The sequence below is a fragment of the Purpureocillium lilacinum genome (genome assembly GCF_023168085.1).
Source record: "Purpureocillium lilacinum CBS 284.36 DNA, scaffold_4, whole genome shotgun sequence".
In the NCBI taxonomy this organism is placed as follows: domain Eukaryota; kingdom Fungi; phylum Ascomycota; class Sordariomycetes; order Hypocreales; family Ophiocordycipitaceae; genus Purpureocillium; species Purpureocillium lilacinum.
The window spans coordinates 862,503-876,859 of record NW_027072114.1 but is presented as its reverse complement, the minus strand read 5'-3'; the positions used below and the strand labels follow the sequence as shown (position 1 = coordinate 876,859).

The 14,357-nt window shown below is 61.5% G+C and overlaps 5 protein-coding genes across 5 annotated transcripts; 1 reads left to right on the top strand and 4 right to left on the bottom strand.

Annotated features, from left to right (window-relative positions):
• Nucleotides 1-782: 782 nt before the first annotated feature.
• Nucleotides 783-5,381, bottom strand: PLICBS_005471 (uncharacterized protein; the record flags this gene model as incomplete). The annotated part of the gene is made up of 3 exons (XM_065600724.1): nucleotides 783-1,010; nucleotides 1,061-4,429; nucleotides 4,479-5,381. 3 exons carry the CDS (start codon nucleotides 5,379-5,381, stop codon nucleotides 783-785), a joined length of 4,500 nt encoding a protein of 1,499 aa, XP_065456796.1.
• Nucleotides 5,382-5,763: 382 nt separating this feature from the next.
• On the top strand, nucleotides 5,764-6,778 carry PLICBS_005470 (uncharacterized protein; the record flags this gene model as incomplete). Its single annotated transcript, XM_018319150.2, has 3 exons — nucleotides 5,764-5,917; nucleotides 5,967-6,202; nucleotides 6,251-6,778. The coding sequence occupies 3 exons, from the start codon at nucleotides 5,764-5,766 to the stop codon at nucleotides 6,776-6,778; spliced, it is 918 nt and encodes a 305-aa protein (XP_018181624.1).
• A 1,284-nt stretch (nucleotides 6,779-8,062) lies between these two features.
• Nucleotides 8,063-8,819, bottom strand: PLICBS_005469 (uncharacterized protein; the record flags this gene model as incomplete). The annotated part of the gene is made up of 2 exons (XM_018319149.1): nucleotides 8,063-8,520; nucleotides 8,588-8,819. The coding sequence occupies 2 exons, from the start codon at nucleotides 8,817-8,819 to the stop codon at nucleotides 8,063-8,065; spliced, it is 690 nt and encodes a 229-aa protein (XP_018181623.1).
• A 528-nt stretch (nucleotides 8,820-9,347) lies between these two features.
• Nucleotides 9,348-10,180, bottom strand: PLICBS_005468 (uncharacterized protein; the record flags this gene model as incomplete). Its single annotated transcript, XM_065600723.1, has 3 exons — nucleotides 9,348-9,516; nucleotides 9,578-9,860; nucleotides 9,940-10,180. The coding sequence occupies 3 exons, from the start codon at nucleotides 10,178-10,180 to the stop codon at nucleotides 9,348-9,350; spliced, it is 693 nt and encodes a 230-aa protein (XP_065456795.1).
• Nucleotides 10,181-13,353: 3,173 nt separating this feature from the next.
• Nucleotides 13,354-14,289, bottom strand: PLICBS_005467 (uncharacterized protein; the record flags this gene model as incomplete). Its single annotated transcript, XM_065600722.1, has 1 exon — nucleotides 13,354-14,289. The coding sequence occupies one exon, from the start codon at nucleotides 14,287-14,289 to the stop codon at nucleotides 13,354-13,356; it is 936 nt and encodes a 311-aa protein (XP_065456794.1).
• Between the last annotated feature and the right edge of the window lie 68 nt (nucleotides 14,290-14,357).

Sequence of the window (14,357 nt, the reverse complement as noted above, 5' to 3'; positions counted from 1 at the left end):
ACCGAGCCTGCGTAAGGAGTGTAAGCGAGGCGAGCGCGTGCTGGGTTTTATACATCGACTGCAGCTGCGTCTTGTTCGACTCGCTCGGCTAGGGGCCATCTTGTGAGCCGGATGCGACACACGCATTGATATCGTCCAGGAGGCATCGCCGAGGATGTCCAGCTCCAACGTCAGTACCATCGCCCTACCCATCTCGCCGGCACGATTCTACCTTTGCCTATAGCCTCCACGGGGACATGACACAGGAAAGGGGCCGTGATACCAAGGCGTAGATACTGCGCTCGCCAGTTCACACTCTGCGACTGCACCACAGCGCCGGCAGGCGAAATCTCGACACCGAGCCAATGGTGCACCCGCAGCACAGCTCAACTGGCCATCATCTGTCTCGGCTCGAGTCGAGACCCTGCACCGCTGAGCCTCCCGTCGAGCCATGCACCTCGCTCGTGGCTCGCAGATCGCTCATCGGCTTGGCGAGGGTTGCACGCGATCCCGCAAACCCTGGGCGTGGAACGTCACCTCGCAGCTGCGCCCGTCAGCCGAGGGCGTGAAGCGGACAACCAGCCGTGCTCGACATTCTCAGCTGCTGCATCAAGCGTCGTCGTGCATCACGTTGTGGCATCAATTGCCGACATTAACAAGTACACACGAACAACCTCCATACACATCCAAACGTCTGCCATCGTACATGCAATGCCCAGATTCCAGTCATAATCATAAGTCCTGCGAAGCCCTGCCCGGCCAGTCATGTGCAAATGCGTCTCAAACTCCAGTGCTGAATCCCATCACCTCAATGCCAACGTCGTCGTATGTCCCGGGCCCAGTTGCCGCGGCGGCGGCTGGGGGCGCTCGATGAAATCCCTGTTCTCAATCGTCACGCTCTTGGTCATGTGGTTGACCTTGTACACGCCGACGAGGCGCGCAGCGAGCTCAAACATGTTGTTTCGGAGCGAGATGACGATGAACTGGGCGTTCTTTGTCCGCTCCTTGATGTAGTTGGCGACAATCGAGACCTGCAGCATGTCAGTAGCCGAATGCGCGCGCGGGGGCCATGGGGACTTACGTTTCGGAAATCGAGGGCGGCGTCAATCTCGTCCATGACGTACAGCGGCGTCGGCTTGTAGTGGTGCAGGGCAAAGACGAGCGCCAGACTGCTCAGCGTCTTCTCGCCACCAGACAGGTTGCCAATGTTCTTCCAGCTCTTCTTGGGCGGCATGACGCTGAACAGGATGCCCTCGCTGAACGGGTCGAGGCTGTCCACGAGCTCGAGCTCGGCGTTGCCGCCCATGGTAATCATCTGATACATCTCCTTGAGCCGCAGCGAGATGGCGCTGAAGCCCTCCATGAAGCCCTCGAGCCGCAGGCGCCGCAGGTCGTCGCACCTCTTCTTGGCCGCGTCGCGCTGTCCGATGGCAGACTGGAGGTCCAAGGACCGGGCCGCGTGCTCCTCGACTCTGCGGCGGTACTCGGCCAGCACGCCCAGGTCGACGCTCACATTTTGCGTCTTTTCCTCGAGCGCGGCAATCTCGCCCTTGAGCGTCTCCTTGCTCATGTCGGCGAGCTCGTCTGGCGTGTACCTGGGGAATTCCCGCAGCTCGTCGCCCGAGTCGCCGTCCTCTTCTTCCGTCCCTTCTTGCGAGCCGTCCGGGTCTGATGGGGCGTCGGCCATTTCTGCGTCTTCGGGTTCCGCCTGGCCATCTGCGTCGCCAGAGTTGGAGCCATCGGCCATTTCCGCATCGTCGCTCTCCTCGGACGCGGACTCCTTCTGGGCCTTGGCCGGCTTCGGGGCGGGCTCGCCGATGAGGTCCTCAATGTTCTGCAGGACGAGCTTCGACAGCTTCTCGTCCCAGTACCGGAGGCGCTTCATGTTTTCGGCGAGCGCCTTTTGGTTCTCCTCCAGCTTGTTGCGCATCTCGATCTCAACGGCGCGGCTCTCGTTCAGCTCCGACGCCTTCTCGTCCAGTTCCTTCTTAAAGGCCGCGAGCTCCTTCTTCTTGGCGGCAAGGCCCTCCTCGGCCTCTTGCACGCGCGCTTGCAGCTCCTCGGCCTTTTCGCCCTGGTTGTTGATGTCGTCCTCGAGCTTTTCGAGGTCGCGGACGGCCGCGTCGCGCTCCTTGGTGGCCTTGGCCAGCTCCTTGACGAGCTTGACCTTTTGCTTCTCCGCCTTGACCCGCCGCACTTCTGCGCTGGACATTTCTTCGTTGTGCGATGCGATTTCCTCCTTCAGCCCGTCCACCTTGGCCCGCTGCGCCCTCAGCTTCTCGCCGCCGGCCTCCATGATCTTGTCCTGCAGCACCTTGATCTCCTCCTCGACGCTGGCGGTCTCGCCGTGAATGTCCTCGATCTGGGCGTTGAGCTTGGCAATCTCCTTTTGCAGCGCGGAGATGCGGTTGTTGTCTGACGCCGAGGGCTGGTGCTCCTTGCTGACCTCCTTGATGCGCCGCTGGACGTCGGCCAGGTTTCGAGTGGCGCTCTCAATCTCGAGGCCAATCTTTTGCATCTTGGTGTCGAGCTGCGGGATCTTGACGTTGAGCTCCTTGAGCTTGCCCTCGCACTCGCGCTGGTACTCTTGAAACTCTTGAAACTTGGTCTCCCACGCGTCGCGGTCTTCCTCGAGCTTGGCCACGTGCTCCTTGGTGGTGTCGGCGACGAGCTTGGCCGACATGAGGCCCTTCTTGACCGTCGTGCCGCCACCGGACATGGTGCCAGACTTGTCGATGAGCTCGCCGTCGAGGGTTACGACGCGCCATCGCTTCGCGCCGTAGGCAATGCGGTTCGCCTGCGCGAGATCGGCGGCGACCAGCGTGTCCTGCATGGCGTGGTAAAAGGCCGGCCGGAACTTGTCCTCTTTGGCCTTGACCAGGTCAAAGAGTCGAGGGGCATTCTCCGGGGTCTGAATCGGCGCCAGGTCGCGGGACCTCAGCTTGTCCAGGCAGATAAAGTTGCCGCGGCCGAGGTTGTTCTTCCGGAGGTACTCGATGCACTGCTGGCCTGCGTCCACCGTCTCGGTGACAAAGTTGTCCAGGGCGGCGCATGCCGTCGACACAGCCACGTCGTACTTTTGGTCGATGGTGCCGAGGTTGCCCAGCCGCCCGTGGAAGCCGTCGATGCGGCCGGATTCTCGCATGCGCATGAGGGCGGTCAAGACGTTGCCGCGTGTCTGGGTGTTAGCCAGACTCGAGCGGGCCTCGTCGGCCTTTTGCCTGGCGTTGGAGATTTTCGACCGGAACTTGGGTTCCTGCCCGGCCAGCACGGCCAGCTCCTCGTCCATCTTGCCGGCCTCCTCGACGAGCGCCTGCTTCTCGGCCTCGCAGGCCTTGAGCTCCTTTGTCTTGGCGGCCTTGCCTTGTTCGATGGACGCGACCTTGCCCTGGAGCTCCTCGAGAGCGACGGCGCCCGCGTTCGCCTTGTCTTGGAGAATGTTCATCTCGCTCTCGGCGACGGCAATGGCGGACTGCTTCTGGTTAATCTTTTCCATCCAGGGCTCGAGGGACTTTTGCTTGGCGGAGATTTGGTCGGAAAACGCCTGCGTCTTCCCCTTGAGGCCTTCGCGGATCTTGGTGAGCTCCGCCTCTTCCTCCTTGACCTGCTCCTCGAGTTCGGCCACCTGCTGGACCCGCGTCTCAATGTCGCGAGTGCACTCTTCGACAGTCTCGTCGGCCTCGGTCGTCGAGCTTTCCGCGTTGCCAATCGTCTTTTCGAGCTTCTTGCGCTTGTCGTCCAAGAACTTGCGCTTCTCGTCAAACTTGACGCGCTCCTGCTCAAACTTGGCCATCTCCTTGACGAGCGCCTGCGTCTGCTTCTCCTGCGACTCGAATTCCTTGCTGCCCTTGGAGTACTGCCGCTCGAGATCCTTGATGATTTGCTCGCTGCCGTGGTGCTTCTCGAGCTCCTCGTCCAGCTGCGCCTGCATCTGGTTGATGGCCTCTTCCGTCACCGCGACGTTGCCGTTGCACTCGTGGATGAAGAGCTGGTAGAGGGCGGACTGCTTCATGGCCAGTTCGTTTTCGTCTCGGACGTAGGCCAGCGCCTTGTCCTTTTTGTCTTCGAGGCTGTGCTTTTCCTTTTCGACGTGCTGGACGCGGCCGCTCTTTTCGACGCAGACGTCGTTGAGAGTCTCGACTTCCGCAGCGGCCTCCTCGATGGGTGTCTTGTACTTGGAGGTGCCGATGATGTCCTCGAGATACTCCAGCAGGCCGTCTTCGTGCTCGTTGCCGGCCTTGGCCTTCATCTGAGCAATCGACTCAACCTCGCCCTGCAGAATCAGGAATCTCTTGTGGTCCAAGTCGACGCCGCGTTCGCGCAGGAGGGTCGTGACCGTGGTAAAGTTGGACTCCTTGGCGTTGATGTAGTACTTGCTCGAGTTGTTGCGGAAAGCCTTGCGGGAGATGACGAGCGCCGAGTCGGGGACGACCTCGTGGCCACCGCCGGGCTGGGGCTGTCAGCGGGTCGTGCACGTGTAGATGGGGAGTCTGACATACCAGATCAATCACTTCCTGAAAGTGAACCTCGACCTCGCAAAACTCTAGGTTCGGGTGCTGGGCCGAGTTGTGAATGAGCGCAGAAATCTTGCCCTGCCGCATCTTGCTTGCTCGGAAACCAAACACAAACAGCAGCGAGTCGATGACATTGGACTTGCCAGAGCCGTTGGGGCCAACGACCGACGAGAACGAAGCATGAAACGGGCCGACTTCTTGGCGGCCTGCGTAACTCTTGAAGTTGTTGAGGATGAGGTAGGTGAGCACGATTCGGGACTTGGGCGTCGTCGTCTCCTCCACCATCGGGATGGTGATTGTCCTCTGCTTGAGCACAATGTCCAGCGGCTTGTCCATGATGGTGTCAAACGGCTTGATCGGCTTGATGGTGTCGTCGGCTTCGGTGTTCTGGGTATTCACACTGGAGGCGGTAATGTCCGCCAGGGGCGACCCGTGCAGCTGCGTGGCGTCGGGCGACGCGGGGCCCTTGGGAGTCGGCGGCGGCGGCATGTCCAGGGTCGTCGCGATGGACGCTCGAGACGCCGTGCTCTGGCGCTTTCGCGTAGAGGCCCTCTTTGGCGGATCGCCCTGCTCGAGCTGCTGCGTCTGATCCGCATCGAAAATCTCACTGGGTTCTGTGGCGGCCGCGGGGGCAGGGGCCGGCGTTGGCGTCTTCTTTGGCCGTCCGCGAGCCCTCGGCGCTGGGGCGGGAGCAGCTGCGGGAGCGATCGAGCGCCGACTCCTCGTCTGCCGCCGAGGACTCCTGGTGGGCTCTGGAGTAAAGTCTTCTTCGTCGTCGACCGGAATCTTGGTGGTGTTGGCGAGGTCGTCCTCGTCGTCAGAGTCGACAATGGCCTTGCGCCTCGTCGCGGCGCGTCGCGAAGGCCGCGGGGGTGTTGTCGCCGACATGGCGGCTGTTTGTGGGAGTTCTCGGGCACAATAAGGAAGAATTAAAGTATGGAAAGATCGCGATAGGGTAATCTGATGGCGATGAGTCTCGCCGCGACGGGTCGCGTTGATTGCGTTGGCTGCAGATTGAATGCACTCGCGTCGCCGGGGCAGGTCTTGGATTGTTTGGAAATGTCCCAAACCGTGGTTTGTAAACAAGCGACCCCACGCTGGGGTGGGTGTGCCGCCACTAACGCCGCACGTGACAGCGCGACGGCACTCAAGCCAAGCTCGCACCTCAGCTCGCGGTACGTACTATTTCCAGACCAACATCACGAGCTTCAATTGCGACAGCTGGCCGGCACCACCTGCGATTGCGCCATTGCCGTCGAGATCCGCCGCCATGCTCGACTACACCAAGTTTCAGGACGTCTTTCCGGCGGACCTGCAGATTCCCTACGACCGCAAGCTGCAGCACGAGATTGACGACCACCGGAAGAGCTTGGACGGCACGCTCTTCATCGACCGCGTTATGAAGGCGCTCGGCATTGCCAAATGTGAGTAGGTCGATGTTGACCATGGATCCATGCTGACTCGTGACTTCAGCGAAGATCTACCCCCCAAAGTCCGACAGCGCCTTGCGACAGCTCCATCAGCAAATATGCGACGCCGGCATGTCGATGCACCACAAGCAGTCCCTGCTCTACTACATCCTGCTCGACTTTGATGTCGCAACCAGCCGCGACTCCATCTCCGAGGCTTTCGCCATGGACACGGGCATGCCCAGCACCTACCAGGTCTTTATGAAGGGCCTGTGGTACATGGACCGGCAAGACCATGAGGTGAGCCTGACGCCCTCGAGCAAGAGACGAGCTGACGATGAGGTATAGCACGCGCTCGAGTACGTGGCGCATCCATCCTTGACGCCCGATTTCGCAGACGACATTGTTGTCGCCCTCGTCCGACACGCGGAAGGAAACGACTACAGCCTCGCGCTGTCTTACTATTACACCGTGCAGCCGATTCTGAAGACGTCTCTGGCCCTGGAGCTGCTCTTCGACGCCATGGTACGGACAAACGCGACTGAGGCGCTGCTGTTCTCCCGCACGCATCCAGAGCACACGCGCGAGCAGCTGTTCAGGAGATGGATCGGCGGTGTGCTCGACGGCGGCAAGGGTGACAAGTCAGGTCAAGTCTCGCAGCTCGCCTTCATGCCGTTCGACGCGACGGAGGAGGCGTGGTTCGAAGAGTACCTCACCAAGGGCGAAGGGAGGAGCCTGCGACGGGCCAAGGACACGCTGCTGGTTCGCATGATTGCGTGCGATCGATTTGCGGACGTGAGCAGAGTAAAAGGCGCTGGCCAGTGGAGCGGCGTGATTGACGGCATCAGGAAAGGAATCGATGGCCTCTCGGAGTGAATATACGTGCACGCGCGCGGATGATTGCATGGCACGGCGTTGGGCGTCTTGATACGACAAGTAGACTCGGAATGGACCTGTTGAATTCACTGTTTGCATTGCCTGCTTGTATCGCCCGTGTCGTCGCAGATCCAGTGAGTGAAGAGCATGTCCTGACTTCACCGCTGCGAAGGCGCCCTTCTAGTGAGTAACAGCAACGGGTACCAGACTTGAAGCAGTCCGTACGTATTGGCGAGTTTCTGCTCTGATATTCTGTCACAGGCAGCATCTTGATGGACCGGTCAGCGACGCTCCAACACAGTGGATGGGTGACGCGGGCGAGTGTGTGTGGGCCGGGACGGCAGTGGGCGGTTCGGAGCGCCACCCACTAGTGGAGGTGTCTAGGTATATAAGCTAGAGTAGTGCTCAAACTGTTTGCCTTCGGGCATTTGGTCAATTTGAAACGATGTCAGTAAGCCCCTACGTCGCTTCTACGAACCGCGCGAGTTCGAATCCTAACCCGTACTACAGACAGAGAAGATTAGCATGGCCCCTGCACTAAGGATGACACGCTCAATCAAAGAGAAGCTACCTATTTTTTTTTTTTGTTAATGTTTTTGTAATTGCAGACGCGTCTGATGGTTCCGTTTCTTGCTAGTGCTCCAAAGCGATCGATGGGCGACGTCTGGGTGCGATGCGTGGCGACAGGGCTGCCTGCAGGTCGTTCTATGCGGGACCTTTGTCGCCCGCCGTAGATCGCCTCGATGTGCCGACTGGCGTTGACGTAGAGAGTGTTCCTGACGGCCAGCATGTGCTGCAGATGGACATCTGTCTTCCTGACGAGCAATGCGATTTATTCGACACATGACTGAATGACCATGGACGCTGATTGCGACAGCACCGTATCCGAGCCGTTGCGCCTTTACATGTATTCACGCGCGGAGAACAGGGTAGGTTGGCAGCCGCTGCTGTATCACCAGCAAGCACATCCACCAGTCTTGATCGTAACCTAGCCTTGCAATTCCACCCGTCTTGGATTTTGTAGCGACAAGACTGGCAAGTTGTCGATTTTGGTGCATCAGTCGCGGAAATCACCAGACACTGCGTCGTAAGGCACATTGGGTAGTCTTGTTTTGTGCATGCCGTCTATCATGTACCGTCTCGTGTTTCGCACAACGCTGTCTGATGCTCTCGCCGTGTAAATCTATGATGCCACTGCTCACGCCGGTTTATACGACACACATGTACAAGTAGAATCCACCCGCTTGCAAACACGCCGCGCGACACCTGCACTCACCAGACTCCCTACTGCGACTTCTTGACCGCCCCGTTGGCCTTGTGGCCCCTAGAAAACGCGGCCGAAATCTCCCTCACGCTCTGGGCCATGAGGATGAGCGGGATGACGATCCAAAAGGCGTTGCACAGCACAAAGTAGGCCCAGTAGTAGAAGCGCTCCGGGCGCGAGTAGGCCAGGCCGTTGAGCAGCTCGTTGAACCAGCAGATGCAGTAGTAGAGGACGTCGCCGTAGAGCTGGCCCAGGCTCACGATGAGCTGGACCGGGTGGCGCATCGGGCTGCGCGCGAGCACGGCGTAGGCGCAGAAGAAGGACAGCGGGCCCCAGAAGACGGCCGTGATGGTCTCCATGCACACGACAAAGGGGTCCTGCGTCATGTAGCGCGAGTCGGAGAGCGAGTACTCCTTCCACAGCTGGCCGAAGAGGTCCATGCGGCTGGCCATGTCGAGGAAGTTGTACGCAAAGTAGCCTGGCGCGCCGGTGGTCAGTCTGGGTCTCAACCCACGAGAGAAGGATGTCGTGGGAGGCAGGCATACCCTCGAAAAACAGGTGGATGCACCCGCACAGCACAAACCAAAAGGCGACGAGCAGCTCGCCAAACGGCAGGCCGGGGCGCACGCGCGCGGCGACGAGCGCCGTCGGCACGAAGAGAGCGCCGCAGGCGGCCGCGAAGATGGCGACGAGGGTGACGGGGCCCATGGTGTTGGCGACGTAGTTCTTGACGGGCGCGCCGAGCGGGTAGAAGGGGTGGTCGCCGTGGGCGCCCATGGCGGCGAGGGGGCCGTCCATTGCGCTGATGCCTCGAGACGAGTGAATTGACTCGGCGATGGAGTTTCGAGGCTGGGCAGTCTCGGGCGTCGCGCGTGCTTGCTGGCCTTGTGGTTCGTGATGGATGGGAATTTTCACATTCTAGAAAAGGGGTGGTTCGGCGTTGGTTGGGCAGCCGGTGCAGTTGGCGCGGGATTCAGCCGCTCTGGGGCCCTGACGGCGGGGGCTTGGCGCGTGCGCCGGCACTTGGCAGCGACCAGGTTGTGCTGCCAGATGAGGCGGGAACGAGCATCTTGCAGGCGTCGTTGCCGCTAGGCTGCAGCATTTGAAGGTGGTTGCGCTGTGATGTCTACGGACGTGCATTTCTCAGGCGCTGCGACAGCAGCACAGGAGGAGGAGTCAACATTCCACGGTTTGGTCTCCAGCAACTACACGGGCCACTGCACTGCCACAAGTCCATCAACTTGGCCGCCTCTCTGCGCCGACAACAGCGAACTACACCCTGCGAAACCAACAGAACAGAGCGCATCACTTGGAGAAATCGACGTAGCCCTTTCCCCCGACAAACGTCGCCTCCCACGGAACGCGCTCATCGCCCTCTGCAAGCCGCGTATAAAACGCGGCGTGCGCCGGCCCGCTAATGTTCTGGTACACGGGCGACCCGTCCGCCTGGCGCTCATCAGCGTAGTAGAACCTTCTCAGGCTGTCAGCACGGGGTCTCTTCACAGGCGACAATGAACCGCCGCCTTGGCACTCACCTGTAGCCCTTGGCCTTGTAGACCTGCGACGCCGAAGCGATGAGGTGCGCCGTCGCCGATTTGCCGATGCCGAGACTGAGGAGCGGCGCAATGGTCGTCTTGTTGAGTATGTTGCCCGTGTAGATGAACGTGCGCGGCGCCGACGCGGGCAGCGTCGCGAACAGCGCCGTGGCTTCACGCGCCGCGACGAGCACGCTGGCCGTGTTGATTTGAAAGTCGCGGTTCAGGTCCTCGAGCGACAGGGCCAGCGGATCCTCTGGGGCGTTGCGCGTCGCAGCGGCAGCTGTTTCGACACTCCGTTAGCATTTCAAGCTCGACCTGGCTGCAGCAAGAGGGCATGGACAGGGTCACTCAGTGCTGACCGTTGTAGACGACCACGCTGGGCGGGCCGAGCGCCTGCACCACTTTTTGGAAGATGGACGGCACCGAGGCCGGGTCCGAGAGGTCGCCCTGGACGTGCAGGTCGACGCCGGCCTCGCCCTGCGGCCGCGGCGACCGCGACGTGACGGCGACCTTGTAGCCGTTGTCCGCAATGGCGCGGGCGACGCTGGAGCCGACGTTGGCGCCGCCGCCGAGGATGAGGAGGACGCGGGAAGCTGCCATGGCAAGGCGAGAGCACTTTTTGCTTGTTGGTCTTGGTGGATGGGGGTCAGATTGATAAGATGCCGGTGCGGATCATATCGAGATCGGATCGGATCAGATCGTACGGGGTATAAGTACTCGAGCATCTACGCGCGCGTTTACGATGGAATCGGAGAACCATGATCACCATGGAGCATCATCACAGGGCCTGCTTTGAAATCTGGTTGCGATCGCTGGATCCCGTCCACGGAGCGCCGTGGCTCGATGCAAGCTTCCAGCGGCCCGGCAGCGAGGGGTTGATCGATGGTGTGCTTGTTGGGGCGCAACCCAAATTGAATGCTGCCAGACGGTGGTGCCTTGCAGCAGTCGAGTCGACGCATGAGCTCATCAACCGCGCGGCTGCACGGCTGGCTGGCGGACTGACTAATTGGGCAGCGCTGCCCACCATCACGCCTGATATAGCCAATGTTGACGACTTGGACGCCCATTTGTCATCTGCTGCGAGACACATGGTGGAAGGCGCCTGCTCTCCGATTGAGTTGCTTGCGCGCGCGACGACGCAAGTGATGGATGGGGATTCTGCGTGACGGCAGTCGGCAAGGTTGCGAGGGTTCCGTTGGACGCTTCAGGTTATTTGATGCATCCGAAGCGGGAGAGCTCTAGCATCACATTGGTAAGCTGAGATGCTGTTGCTCATGGCTTTGACGTATTCGATGGACGCAGAGTCGGAGCAATGGGCTGGCCTTTTGGTCCGTGGGCTTTGCGAAAGCAATCGTCGTCGTGGTTCACAGCTCTCTGCAATTGAGGCTTTCGGGAGTTGTTCTCGGGGGGGCTTCGTCGCGGGCGCGTTACGGGGCTTGTCGTCTGCCTGTGCTCAGCCATTGGCGTTGGCCACGATTCTCATTTGAGGAACACACACAGCGGGCACCTGACGGGCGCAGCACAATGTATTCACGTCGATAGGGCGCGCTCGATCGCGTGGTGTGCGTCGTTGGTCGAGAGATGCAATGCTATCCCAGAAACACGTACGGCATCGACGGATGGGCGAAGTATAGGTCCAACCAGCGCCGAAACTTGCCAACATGAGCAGCGGTGAGCCGGCGAACAAGGCAGCCAAACGTCCGTCCGGCATCTCCCCATGCAAAGTAAATTAGAGTGCCCGCCGAGTCGATGCAGATTCGTGCGTCATGGTTTGCATTCTTTCGAGATTGAGTTGGGCAAACGTCCCGATGAGCCTGGATCTCCAAAACCCGCTCAACCACAAAACGCTGACCACGTGCCCCAGCGCCGGCAAGTGTCATGTTCACCACCCCTGAGGGGAGCCAATTTCTGCGTCTTGGCGGATGTGCCGTCATTACGTAGCTACGTGCCACGACAGGGAGCCAAGACCAGCCGCGTCGGCTCTGTTTTGTTTGTTTCAGAAATGACGTTGCGGTCCAGGCCGTTGGCGGTGTCGTTGCATCGCGGGTCCATCCCCCCCCCCCCCCCCCCCCCGGGCATCACCAACTCAACCTGGCCGTCTGGCTACATTCAAATACCCAGCGGCACAGCAACGGATAAGACTCCAGGCCCTCCGCACGGCTGCCCGCATTGGGGACCTCCGCGTTCGCCTCCGCCTTCCTCCGCTTCGGGTCTCCAGAGTGCAGGGCGGCTCCGGGGGCAGGCAGACGGACAAAAAGTCGGGACGGACTGTGGGAAAACCGGGGGAACGGAACCACTCCCAATGCAGGTTTTTTCCTATCTTCCCCAGTCGCAGTCAGTCGCGCCCAGAGTCCCAGGTTTCAATGTTCTCCGCCGTAGCATCCATTGTCCACTTTGTCTCGGCCTTGCCTTGCCTTGCAGCACACTCCAGCCCCGATTCCAGGGCTGGGCCAAGAGCCCACACCTTGCGCCTCGCCGTTGGCCGGTGGCTTCGCCCTGGGGCGTGGGGGCCGCACACCGCGATGCGGCTCTCGTTCGCTGAGGAGGTGTGGCATGTGGTTCACGGCACTGGCAGACCCGCTAAAGCGTGGGATGACGGGGTCGAGCGGTGGAGACCTGGACTGCCATGGAGCAGCAGCAGCCAGCGCTGGTGAGAACCTACCATGGAATATTAGGTGCTGCGCTAGGGCAACCCTGCCAGGTCAGCCAGGCACCTGGGGGCCAGACCGACCATGCTCCCGGGACACGCGCCCAAGAAACAAAATATCCATGACATCGGGCAACCGGTGCGTGGTCTACGAGACAGGAGCCCCAGATGCTGGACAGTCGGGAGCATGGGGGAAAATTATGCGCGTCATGCGGCAGCCGGCCGGACCCAGCAGCGCCAACGCCAGCGCCAGCCCGCGCCAAACACCGGCAAACCGGGCGGGCAGGGCCGGGCTGCAGCGAGCGGCGGCGGCGGGCTGGCATGGCAGTTTGTGCCTGAAACCCACCTGGCCACTCAAGTCACTCCGCTTGGCCGATGAAAACGTTACAGCCGCTGGTGCGAGGGTGCGAGGTGCCGAACTTAGGTGCTGCTCTATCAACTCTACCTCTACCGTTGCACTACCTTGGCAGAGAGCGGTATAGCGCCCGTTTCCACGGCCACTGTTCCGCCCCCATGCCCGTCGGTTCTGCGCTTCACCCTTGCACCTCGCTCGTACGAGTTCGACGCCGTAACGGACTGACGAGTCGATTTGGCGTGTCGTTGCCCATTGGACCGGCGGCAGCCGTTAGGCCACGCGGGATGAGGCGAGTGTGCGAGCGAGCGAGCGCGCGAGTGAAGGCTTGCCGAGCGTCCCGGATCGCCGTCGCTCATCAGGGGCGGGAGGCAATGCCCGCGGTGGCGTGGGCGTGACAGTAAGTAACTTAGATAGCCTACTCGTGTTTGCAGATGCGCGGGGAGGCAATAAGGGTTCGTTCCGGGTGAGCGGTGCGTATCTGCCTGAATACGGAGATACTGCCCGGTGGGCAGGGATTACTATGGAATTTCTCCGGGCACTGCAATGTCTCTAGATCCTCTAGGTAGGGATGCCGTTTTGGTGTTTTGGTCCGCAGCACATAATACCGAGGTCACGATGATAAGCGTAATTTCGAGGCCAGGTCTAACGGTGGCGCTTCGTATCTAGTGTCTATCGAGGTCCAAGCACAGTCATACGCACGCGTGTGTGAGGCGTCTCGTCTCCATCAGCGCCCCGGCAAGGTTCGCGTGCAGTGAGTGCCCGTGCATCGTGTTAGTTGAGCGCCCGCCGCAGCTCCCGCTGCAGGCACCGCGCCCCGTCGACGGCCGGCTGCCGCACCGTCTCGACGCGCGCAAACTGCCACCTGTTGGCCAGCGCGTCCACCAGCCGGCCCCTGTACTCGTCGTCCTGCATCAGCCCGCCCGCCAGCACCAGCCCGCACCGCCGCGTGTCCAGCGCCTGCGTCTCCGCCAGCGCCGCCACCAGCTCCGCCAGGCTCGCCGTGCCGGCCTCGACGATGGTCCGCGCCTCGGCGTCGCCGCCGTCCGGCGTGCGCACCGCGTCGAGCACCACTCGCGCCACCGATGCGATGCGCTTCGTTGCGCCCTGCGCGGCGCCCGCGTCGCTCGTCGGCTGGTCGGGCATCAGCACCGTGCTGAGCAGGTCCTGCGGCCGGCATGCCGGGTGCTGCTTCTTGAAGTGCTCCAGCACGGCGCCGGCGAGCGGTGAGAGTGCTGCGTCGTTGGGAGTCGCGGCGCCGCTCTCGCTGCGCATGCGGTGCAGGTCCGCCTGACGCAGCGCCCGCCGGAGGGCCTCCCGTCCGAGGCCGTAGCCGCCACCGTCGTCGCCGAGCAGGTACCCCCACCCGCCGGCGCGCGCGGACCGGGCGAAGCCGCCGTCCTTGGCCCGCGCGTAGCTCATGGCCACGGAGCCCGTGCCGGCGACGAGCACGACCGCCGCGTCGAGGCTCTGGTCCTCGGCGACGGTCGTGGGCAGCAGGTCGATGTCGGCCGTGACCCGCAGGCCCTGGCCGACGCGCAGCTTGAGCAGGTCCGCCAGCGCCGCGTCGATGAGCGGCGACAGCGCCGGCCGCTCGTAGCCCGCCATGCCGACCCATGCGGCGGAGAACTTGACGGCCTGGAACTGCCGCCCGCGCGTGGCCTCGCAGTTGTCCGTTGCCTCTTGTATGGCCGTGGACATGACGGCCATGGCTGCATCGACGCCAATGGTCGAGCTGGGGGAACTTGTCAGCGATGAATAGTCGTCTCGGACATGCA